The sequence below is a fragment of the Halictus rubicundus genome, chromosome 12 (genome assembly GCF_050948215.1).
Source record: "Halictus rubicundus isolate RS-2024b chromosome 12, iyHalRubi1_principal, whole genome shotgun sequence".
Classification (NCBI taxonomy): domain Eukaryota; kingdom Metazoa; phylum Arthropoda; class Insecta; order Hymenoptera; family Halictidae; genus Halictus; species Halictus rubicundus.
In genome coordinates, this window is record NC_135160.1 from 5,901,592 (window position 1) to 5,913,694 (window position 12,103).

General features: G+C 47.2%; 1 protein-coding gene across 1 annotated transcript in view; it reads left to right on the plus strand.

The window, feature by feature from the left end:
* Nucleotides 1–12,103, plus strand: part of LOC143359505 (uncharacterized) — an 81,572-nt gene that overhangs the window by 60,778 nt on the left and 8,691 nt on the right. Inside the window, exon 3 of the mRNA XM_076797456.1 lies at nucleotides 7,380–7,537. Within this exon, the coding sequence (XP_076653571.1) occupies nucleotides 7,380–7,537 (158 nt within the window). The remainder of the gene's footprint in view (nucleotides 1–7,379; nucleotides 7,538–12,103) is intronic.

Below are 12,103 nucleotides of genomic sequence, written 5' to 3' on the forward strand. Positions count from 1 at the left end.
GGGCCCGCCGGATTCCCGAGCTTCTTTCTCGGAGAGGGCCTCGAGGGGCCCGTGGTTCCCAGGGGGGTCAGAGGTCGCGGGGCCCTCCTCCGCCTTATTCCTTCGACCCTCAACCCCTCCTCCGAGAATCACCGCTGCGCTGCGAGAACCACCACTCCGAGAGCAGCCGCGTCCGCCCAATCCTAAGAGTCTCTCGCCTCTTCGACCCTTTCGATGTTATTTATTTATCAATCAGACAACGGAATTTCGCGGTACATTTAGCACCGTTTCTCCACTTCGTGTCGATCCCCCTTATTGTTACTTTCGAGCTAAAAATTATTCGCGCCGATGAAAGCGTTCGAGGATGGGAGCAAGTTCAATTTTTTTTTTTAATAACTTTATGCCATGATTTTGTACTTCATGTAAAATAAAATCATATTAATAGAATATTCAGGAAATTCATAATTTTTCTGTGATTTTGCTTATTCTCGTATTTTATTGAGGTATTACAGTGAGTGATTAAACTATTACAGCCACACGGTATTAAAAGCATACTGTTTGCCTCCTACAGTGTTGCTAAACGTGTATTACCTGTTTACCATCATGAGCCCATAAAAAGATATATATTCAGCTGCAACTACATAGTGCAGCTAGGTTTACACACAAAAATGTTGTGTTTCAATTTCTACTCAACAAAATTCGAACAAAATCAAAGGAAATCGTTAAGGCAAAAAGACTCTCACAAAATACAGTCATAGTCGTCATAGTCCACGAAATGCATCACTTTCTCGCGGAAACGCTTCACCAATCTGGAATCGCTTCATTTCGTTGTTTATCGTCCGAACAACTATATAAATAAAATTTGCGGCGCTAATGATTCCTTTAAACGGATTGATCTATTTTCCGTTCTCTCCGTACAACTGAAACATGTTTTACCAGTTCGACTTGTGTTTTATGAGTCTTATTAATTACACCAGCGCTCTGTTGTGACTTGTAATAATTATGTACTCGTATCGACATATTCGTCCCATTAAACAAGTACTATTACCGATAATTGCGGAACAAAAAGAGTCCGAAATGGCTTGTGAAGCCTTCGGATCTTCTGATTTAGTTTATGCTACAAAAATTAATGGGTCGGCGAGACAAATGGTACCGTTTATAAACTCGTCGAAAACAGTCATCAGGAGACAAGGTGAAACAAAAACATTGCTTCTCAAGAATGAACCAAAAAATCGTATAGTTGGTCCGCAAAATTAATGAGACTGCAGACTTTATGCACTTGTACGTGCATCTCCTGTGGCAATAAGTCTACAGTGTTTTTAAACAATATATTTATCGTCTCATGAAATATATTATGCATATTTTACATATAGTCTTCTTGTGCACAGCTTTCTGAGAAAATTTACACCGAGTTTACTGTATTCTCGACTTATTAAGGCGGGCTAAATTTCTGAATTAAAATAAAAATTTTGTCTCAATTTAAACTCAAGATTATCACAAAATTATTTAACTGTCTATTGACAGTTCCCGTCTCTGCCAACATTCCTAGGCGCTTTTAATTCCTGCGAAGGCTCCGGGTCAGCCTAATCATTTCCTAGATCAATCGTAGACGACGAGAAACGTGACGAGCGGCCGGGCGCAACAGAAAACGCATGAACCACCGAGAGGAGATGAAAAGGGACCCGAAAAGAGAAAGAGAGGCTGAGAAAGAGAACCGGGGGAGCCTCACCTCGGGGAATTTCGAAAGGGCATCCCTCCCCCGTTTTTGTGAATCGTGATACCCGGCAATTACGTGGCGCAGTCACGGTGATTGGCTGGGTCGTTTTCGCGGGAAGCATGGACCAATCGAAGCACCTGTATGCCTCCTCTTTCTCTCTCTTTCTCTCTTCTCCTAGAGTACTTGCTGGCAACGAGCACGCTGCCGCCTTTAGTCTAGTCGGAGCTGCACCTGTGAGTGAAACTGTAGTGCATCCCGCGTGCATCCGAAAACCTATGCTGCGCCGAACCGAGCGGGACCCGACCGTAGACCAGGATCTGGATCGGACCTCTGTATCCCTCGATTCCGAGAAGGATCGCGTCTGCGCGTTACGGATACCCTAATCCCTTCGACCGGATCATCGAACCGCCGAAGCATGATTCGCGGGCAGTGAGTGTCAGTGACCACGAAGTGAACGACTGGAAAATCATGAAGTGCGCTGAAACAACAGCTTAGGATCCGTGACGTTCTCCGTTCGGAACGATCCACGGATCGTTCGGAAAATCGTCGATCGTCCGGTTTGCAATCTGGCGAGGTAATAATCCTCTGATCAGCGTGGCATCATGCGATCCGCGCCGTGACGACCGTGTGTACACACACGCACACACGCGGGCGCGCGCGCGTACGCAGATGCTTATGCGTGTACACAGGTTTGCGCGTAGACACCCGGAAGCGGAGACATCGGACCGTGGCGAGATCTAATCGAGGAAATCATCGATGACTCTCGTCGGGAGCCGGCGCGCCGGTTATGCTCGATAACCATAAATAAAGTGGAAATGTAAAGGAGCCGGGACGAGGGAGAGAGCTCGGCCGGCCCGATCTACCAGCAAGAAACGATGACACGGGCCGCGGCATGGATCACCGTCGCTGGATCGTGACGATCTACGGGTCCGTCCGGCGACTGTTAACGACCCGGCCCGAGATAGATCCTCGAGGATAAGCTACCCCCGCCGATTTAGCCGCGTTATCGCCGCCAATTCTGTTTCTCCATCTCTTTCTGTTTCTGTCTCCGCATCGTCTGGACCGTCGACGCGCGCTGATTACCGGTTAAATGTTAATGAGTCGCCGTGGGAGCGCCGGATCCAAAGAACTGGAACAGGTAACGCGTGTCTTTTTCGTGTGCCGATTGAGACGTTTCTCCTCTAGCGAGCAAGAAGCACGAGCAGATCGGTAACCGATCGCTCTCGTCTCCACTCGAACCATTCTTTTCATTATACAGGATAAGGCACTTAACTCGATCATCTCGAATAACTTCGAAATTATTACAAAACCATTATTTCGACAGATATTACGTGGTATCGGGGGAGCGGATTTTTCTTTGAAGAAATGAAAATCCATAAAATCAATTCAGCTAGTTTCATGTAAATTATGGAATAATTTCCGGCGTGTTACTTTGATTGAACGATTTCGATGCTCCGGGTCAGAATGGGTTCGAAGTAGGGGGGTTAAAGAGGATCTAATAATAATCTGTATCGTACCCCGTGGATCATGGTCGAGTAGAAACGATTTTCCACCGGGGAAAAGAAACAACCGTCTCGGATATTTATCATCGTCCAGCGACCGCAATTAGAATTCTTTGCGGCGCCGGCCGAATTCCGGAAGTATCAATCATCCCAGAAGCTTTCTGACGGGAAAGCACCGAGAGAGAAAAAGAGAGAGAGAGAGAGAGAGAGAGAGAGAGAGGGGGAGACAGCATAGAACCCCGGCGTTCTTTGTTCTTGCTAGCCGTGACACGATTTTTAGTTGTCCCTTGCGGATGGAATGCAGAGACATCGATGATTTATGGGACGGCCTGTTAATTGATAGGTCTTGTCTAGCTTGCTGCGAGATTAATTCGTGTATGTGTATGTATGCGCGTGCGCGCGCTCGCGGTTGTGTGTTTTTTCGAGCAGGGATCCGATACAACCGTTGTAATAGCTGTCCTCCCCACTGAGAGTGCTCGGATCGGTTCCGCGTCGATTGATTGTGGTGGGGCGATCGGACGCTGGGAATCGGTTTTTCAAAAGATGGTGCGGTGATAGGCTTGTGGTGAATGTGATCAGGACGAGACGTGTTTGAGAATTTGTTCGGTGGTTCGGGTGGAGTTTAGGTGAATTTTTGAGGGTGTGGAATTGTGGGTTTTAGTACTTTAAATATTTTTTAATTGAGAAGCGTTTCGATTGCTTTGATGAAAATGTTGTGTTTCCTTGAAGGGAGCGATTCCTACGATCATTTGAAGCAACTTTTTCCTTTGCGAAAATGTTTTCCGCGGCTTTGTTACGGAGTTATTAACGAAAAACGCGGACCAATCGTAGCGCGGCTACAGCGGACGGATTCCTGCTCGTCCAATACGAACCCCAGACTCAGCGGGACATAGCCGTGATCTGATTGGTCCGTGTTTTTCGTTAATAACTCGTGAACGAAGCCGCGGAGACAATTTTCGCAAAGGAAAAAGTTATCTCAAATGACCTCGGGAATCACCATCTTCAAGAACGTACAACATTTTTGGGACACCCTGTAGAGACTTGAAATAGTCTTCAACTATCGTTGGAATTTGTAGAAACTGGTCGATAAGAGCTAATAATCGCTCTAATTAATTTGTTAATTTCGAGGAATTTCTGAGGATGTAGCACTGAGCCTTGAAATATCCTACCAATGTTCGCTGGAAAGTATAGAAACAGGTTCAGAAGAGTTGAAACTTGCTGCAATGGCAACATCCTAGAAATTAGTATCATTACGGCTCTCTTAGAAAACGATTAACATTCAAACATTTATTATACTCAGATCGAATCTCTTCGCAGGAAAACAATCCACAAAAATGCGACTCTTGGATTCGAGAAAATGCGTGCCGATATTAAATCTAGACGAATGTTCGCGCTGTCCGACTGGATACTATAATGAATTTTATATCAGCAACAAGACTCTGCATACCAATCCCGAACGCCTCCGCGTTTCGCCAAGCCATAAAACATAATGTACGACAATTTGTCACGGGCGTCTCGAAACGCTCAAACTTCGTGTCGTTTCGCGGGCTGTCCGTCCGCCATCTTGCCAGCGTGCACGTGCATGAGCGAGCACGTGCACTGGTGTACACGTGGCTTCCGGGCCTTCCGCGTCTAGACTCGTATAATTATCTGTACTCTTTCACGCGGTTTCTCGGTTAAATTTATGATCCCTTAGTTTCGTATCTCTCTGGAGAGATCCTCGATCTTGAAACCGGAAATGGGGAACGCGCGACGTCCACACAATGCGATTTATTCTCGAAAATGGCGCGACCCACTCTGCACAATAAATACTCAATCGTTTATTTTAGCAACTATTTTCGTACGAGAACTATTTTCGGAATTACACTTTTAATAATTCCACAGATGAAAATTACCAATGACTGCTTTTCAGGTAGTTCTTTATGGAATTTTTTAAATATATTTTTTATGCCATTTTATCCAGAGCTATTTTGTCTTCTTACTGCAAAATGTCGCTCGATGTTGCTTCACTGGAGACCCAGCTTTAAATAAATTTGTTATTCTACAAAAACGAAAAGCGCATCTCGTTCGTATAGTTTATTCAAATCCGTGTTGTTTATTGAACTTTTCTGTCAAATTCACGCGACCATGTGGATCAGCTACGAACGCGTTAACGGTGAATACGTTTGAAAAATTGTCGTTCGAAAGCGATTAAAAGCAACGTAACAATGGAACGGGCGAGTGGCTCGAGGTTCCGTGGAGTTTTCCACAGTTCCTCGAAACTGCAGCGTGCAATAAGCGCAGAATAGAGGTTCGCCAGTTATTAATAAAGCAGCGAGGAGCCGGGTTCTCGCATCGCACGGATCCCGTGAGATACGGCCGACGGAAATAAGCGGGTACGATGGCACAATGCGATGAAGCTTTGGGGAATATTTTATTGCTGCTCACGCGAGAACCGACGTAATTCACACTTTGACCGTCGAACCGATAAATTTCCTGTTCGTGATCTCGCCACGGCCGCCCCTCTCTTCTCGGCTCGGCTCGGCTCGCTCGCTCGCTCGCACGTCCGCTCTTCCCGTGGGACCCCGTGGCATTCCACGAAGAAACGAGTAAACGAGTAAATTTGTAGGTAGAATCGGCGCCTTCTTCCACCCCGATCGAATCCCATAAGTCACGTCCCGAGTACAGTGTTTAACCTGCGAGCTTATCTCCGATCATTATCCTCGTTCGAACCCGGTGTGCATCGACCTTAAATGTTACTACCGCGGCCCTCGCATGGAAATCCGCGGATGCTCGGACGATCTCGAGATCTTGCTCGATCCCTAACGAATCCCTTTGCGTTTCCATCTCATTCCGCTTGCACTTCCCGAATTTTAATATCTTCTGGCCAATTTTTTAAAGCAGTCACGGGGCTCTTCAATTTACGAGGTTTACCTAGAAGAAACGTTGACGGTACTCCAAGTCACTCAACAAAATGGCCGACTAATTCTTCAGAAATACTCTGCATCTATCAACGCACGAATGGAATATACAATTTAACTAGTCCAGCTACGATGGCGTTACTGTTTGAAATAAGTATCTCTAACACCGTATACTGAAAGGATGCTGCCGCTAAATCCCCACTCCGCCAGTCTCAATTCATTAGATCGCGCAAAAACATACTGAAGAACCGTGGAATCCAGCAATAACGTTGGAAACGGTACCCTAAGTCGTTCGAAGACACGGCCGAGCAATTTTGTAGCCCGTCTGACGATCGAGCGACATTTAATTCGAGCGGTTGCTCGATCGCGGGACCGTTGTACGAGCAGCGGTCGGGTCCGTGGGGCCCAACGGTAATACGATTTAATCCGTGTGATCCGTTCTGGAGCCGGCTCGGGAATTAATAACCGTCGGGGATCCGGTCCCTGATTCGCGTTACATGGACGGGAAATCCGAAGTTCGTAACAGGAGACGCGTTGCAGGATTATGCTCGCGCGCGCGCGCGCTATCATGCTTCCATGTGTGTCGGGGCAAGGCCAACGGCAAAAAGTGGTAGCGGCCAGTTTTGTCAGCCACGCTTCGATTGGCGAGTCGACGTTAAACAGCCGCCGGGGAGATGAACGATAGTGACAATTCTAATTAAGCGGGCGACCGATTGAGTCCGGGGGCCTTATTAATTGCCGCGAGGGGGCCCGACGGCACGCGCCACCCTGATCTCTCTGCCGCACGTACCTCGTCATTTTGCCAGCAGTTTGATCGCTGACACGATAGCGATACCGATACTCTAGTTCCCAGGGATTAACGCCCCGACTACCGTCTTGGCAGCCGCGAGATAGGAACGGTGGTCTTCGATTCAATCTCAAACTGGGTCCGAAATGACCTAAGAGAAGTTCGGCAATTTTCTGGATGCGTAAAATTATGCTACTTTAAAACATTAATTTCTGTCTCTTATAGTTTAACCAGTATTTTCTGAAAATTTGAGCCAGATGGCTTAAACTAGAAGGATGTGGCAGCCATTTTCCCAGAGACTGTTTTCGTGAAACGCCATTTGTGATACCAGGCTTTAAATCTTTGTGGGGTTTTATCCGTTACGCGTTCTTTTATTTTTACATTGGAAATTCGGATTTAGAATTTATGCCACCGATTCCATTCTATATATTGAAAAGACTTCGAACCTCGAAAGAGCGAACGATCGCAGCGATTCTCACAAGGCGTGGTTTCAGGGGACCTGAAGAGGCGGCACTCCTGGAGCAGCGAGGTCGATCCTCATCCTGCGGAAACGGAAACGGAAGCTGTAGCGACACCGGGCGTCGATCCCGTCGCGGCTTCCTCCTCCTCCTCCTCCGACGACGACGACGAAGAGGACCGTGTCTCGTACAAGGTAAAGGTCTACATCGAGATCTTAACCCTTTGCACTCGGCGCTATTTTCATTCTAAAACTAAATTTTTCTCTTCCGTCTTAGAATATTTTCATCTTATTCATACGAAACTGATCCGATTTCCACATATAATATTTAAATGTTTAGTAATCTGTTGAATACAAATTTTGTAATGTAACAAATACATTGTAATATTTGTTGTCATTTCTTTGAAATAATGCCACAACAATTTCTAGTGGTGCTTCAGAGTCACCACTCGAGTGCAAAGGGTTAATACCTAATCCTAGTACTGCTCACTTAAATTTGCAAAGTTTGGGACCCGGGTGTCGTCACGTTTCGGGAACTGTCCCACCAATGGTACTAATAAAATTCTAACAGTTACGGTAGAGATTTTTTCGACAGCTATGGAGAGCATACTGTATCTGAGTTAGACTATAGCTTCGCGACTTCGCGCATGTTCTGACTGTAGTATTTCCTCCACCATTTTTTCGCCAATTCCATCAAAGTAGGGGAATTATACCACTTGTGCTAGTGGGAGGGATAGGGTGGATCGTGCGCATTTAAGCGTTACGGTTTCAGTCAAATTTAACCGAGCACTAGCGCACTCCATAAAGCACACGTGCAGACGCGCAAACGGGGCCTCGGTACGTTTGAACGGTTCAATTGCCGGGTCCTGGACCCCGGGAAACAATGTCGCCTATTGTTCATCCGAGATCACGACTTCCCGCGGTGCCTGTTTCCATCGTAATTAAGTGGCCCCGCCAGGGTACACGCTCGCTCGAAATGGAATTACAACCGCGAGCTTCCTCTCGCGGCGAATCACTCGATTGAAACGGGAACACCGGTAATTAGCATTTATATGGATCGAAACGTGGATCGAATTAGCGATCTTTCGTGAGCCGGATTTAATTATTGCGGGCCGGGCCCGCGCGCTCGGACCCGTACAATTGATCACCTGTGTGGCCGGCAATAAATTACCGGCGAGCAGATTTTTGCCTTTCGACAACAGACTTATCGAAATGGATTTCTAGAGCGTTGCAAAGATTGTTTCAAAAATCTTTGGAACGATTTGTTAACCCTTTCAATAATTTCTTTTAATCCCACTTCCATTGTACTGATTTTAGAACGTTCTCACCGAAGCACAATGCAACATGGTTCATAGACAAAGGTGTCGGGTGTTGCAGCTAAGGTGCATATTGCGTTCGAGAATGCTCGAAGGGATGCATTGTCTCCCCCGAGGCTCCGGGTGCGGTGCAACACGCCACGATTTCTGCAGTTGCAGTTGTCGTTAAAACGCGCTGCTCGGGTTTTACGGTCTCCGTTGTCTGGCCGCAGTAGTAAAAGGAAATGCACCGTTGCACCGCGGCCGTTACGCATGGACCGTCTCGTGCAATGATCCCCTCGCACATATAAAACGTAATTTTGGTTAAACGCCCTGCGCGCTCTTCGGCTCCGTGGACCGGTGCTCCTCTCTCTTCCGTTCGGTTCCCACAATTTTCATGGGAAAAGTGCGTGCCCCACGAGCCGCGGCCGGTTTTTGCCTCGAAACCCTCGAGTTTCTTTTTTTTTTCTTCAACATCCGATCCCTCTCCCCATAAGATCGCCCTTGCCCCTTCTGTTACCGATCTTCACAATAAACGATTGTACTTTTTCTCCAATTAGAATTTGTCTCATCGAAAGGCACTATTATTGAAATATTTAGCGTGATGTCTACTAAAATATGACGGTAACAGCGCTATGAAATTGCGCTGCTAGTTAGAGGCACAATTTTTTGAACATTTGAAATTTCTTAATTCAGTTCTATGTTTCTTTAACTTTCTCTTCTTGGTGAATTTGAATTTTCTTGTTGAAATCAAATGGAAGAAATGCTACCCGAGAACTCGTTTCTATGGAACGCATGAGAATAAATATCAACTTGAATCCAAATCGACGGGTACAGTGCAAGGTGTGAGCTGTCATTCGAACAGCGTTCGTTCACACCTCAGAGGGGGTTGCAAGTCGACGGAAGCTGGCGGAGAATTCTTCTCGAAAAAGCAAAATAGAGGATCGTCGGAAACGAGTAGTATCTGGAAGACGAAGGAACGCGAGCGGCGAGCAGCCGGAACGGCGGAGTTTCTTGTGCGTGCCGCGGGTAGCACGTCAGCGTTCGCGAGGCTTCGCGGGATCCTACGAAAATTATAGTTAGATACTCGAGCTGCTCGTGAATTCAAGCAGATGCCTAAGAAATTGCGTTTCTTTGAACGGGCCTGACTTATTAACGACGGGGCCCGGCGTTCTCGCGTTTCTGCGCGCCAGCAGCAGCACCAGCAGCAGCGGCGGCGGCGCAAGGACGAGAGGAGGCCTCTCTTCAAGGTCTTCGACTCCCGCGGAATGCGAAATTATCCTGTGTCAAACGTGAGTTACGGCATCGATATCTCCTCTGTGCGCTTTCAACGAAACTTCGCCACCTGCCCCCGGGGAAAAATTCGATCTTCATCCCAGAACTCCCGAGCGTGCTTCGTCGCAGCTGATCGATGTGTCCCATGATGGCTTAAGAAGACAGTGACGTCCCTCGAAGACGGCTTCTGCAGAAATCTCTAGAATATTCTGCATCCTCTCCTGCAAAAATTATTGGCGCAGTTAGTTCTGTAATATTTTTATCTCGAGGAGTACGAAGCCTTCAGGGAGATTCGCGAAGAAAATTATTGTTCCCTCGTTTTCTGTTTCGTTGGAATCTTTCAAGTAACAGTTCACGAAGTAATTCTTGCGATAAGCTTTAACTGTGTCACACGGTTGTCGAGGATTTCGATGACGAGTGCCAGATCAGAAATCATCCGTCAAGCTGACGGGGACAGCCGCGAAAAAGACGTAGGTGATAGCAACGACTGTCGGACACTTCAGGGAAGAGCAAACATCGCGTCCCCCCGCGAAAAAAGCGTGAAGATACGCGCAGGAATCTTCGCGAAGACGAAAGAAGCCCGGAGAGCTCGGGCCTGAAAAATTCCGATCCAAATAAAGACGCCTTGAAGATCGCGAAGCGCCACGCGATTTCTAGCGGTTTTTGCCGGTTGTCCGTCGGCCAGGACCCTCTGTTTACGACGCGCCGTTCCAGGAGGAGCTCCGGCTTCCAGGGCTTCTCGGACCCTGGACGGCAAACCTCGAGGAGAGAGGCTGACGCAGGACCCGACATAAACGGCGAACGTTCCCGCTCGTTACACTGCTTGGAAATATCGGCGTCGGCGCGTCCGCGCGTTCCGCCGCGCGATTTTCTACGGCCACGATTCTCTTCTTCTTCCTCAGTTCGTGGTTCAACGCCGCAGCTTCCGAGAAAATCGACGGTCCTTCCGCTGGAGCCCTTCTTCGGCGAGCCTTGAACCTCTTTGCTAGGCAACGAACTCCCTTCGCTCTGAAAATGATGTGAACCGCACCGGCGAGCAGCGTTTTGAGCGATGACAAAAAATGGGACTTTTTAATAAGAACACCGTACGCTTTCATTGCTCTGATTGCCCCAGGGAGCAATGTTGTAACCAATCCCAGTAAAAAAAGAGACCACTAAACTCGACAGAATCCAGCATCAATGGTCCTAGAAAATTATTTTGCTAGCTCCTTCTGACTTGAAAAGGCGTGGCCTGCAAGGAGTAGGCGTGGCTTTACGGCTCCCGGCTTTTTACGAAACTGCTCCAGAGTGAAATCTATGCTCTGCTCTCGACTGAGAGCCACTATTCGATGTAGATAATCCCCCCAGTTTCTCGGAACCGAGTCCCACCTGTAGGAGGATCGATCGACAAATGATCGATCGATCGTCACGCGGACTGCGGTTTTAAGGGTTCGCTGTTCGATTTTTTTGCAAGCCTGCAAGAAGTCGTGCATTTCAGACGATGCAATTGTTTTCTTTTTTGCTGTGGTTGCCACGAAACACGCGTTGTACTAGATGGAATCTTTTTGCGTAGACTTTGCAGTTTCTCGAGATCGCTAATCAGATCTTAATGGGGTGTTCTAATCTAAGAAGCCACGGGGAACGAATATGAGACACAGTTTCGAAAGAAACCTTCAAAAATGTTAAATAAAAATTGATTGAAAAATGCATTAAAGCAGAATTATTCGATAAATTCATTTCTTTTTTATTTGTATGTAACAGGGTGATTGGTAACTGGTGCCACAGCCGAAAAGGGGATGATACTACATAGTTGGATAAAATTAGAATTGAATAAAAACATTCGTGTCATAAATTAAGTGGAAACTGGACTTTCTCGTAAGCTAATCTTCCGGTCCAGTGTGGGCCGGGCGATATCCGCGACAGTGAAACCGAACGACGACGGTCCCGACAGAAATATGACGTAATAAAGGTAGTCGGTCGCGATCGTTTTCCGCAGGCGGTATCTGCATGACAGTCAGCCCCGGAATTACACGGGGCAGGCACTAAATCAAACGGTGAACAGGGCCTCGCGCGCGCACGTTAATTGCTAGACTACGCGTCATCCTGTAAAGGGATTTTATTGCACCGGAAAATCAGGCACGGTACCGTTAGCAGACATATACGCGAGACTCGAGGGCAGGCCATCTGCGTGCACGGCAAAGAGCATAAACGT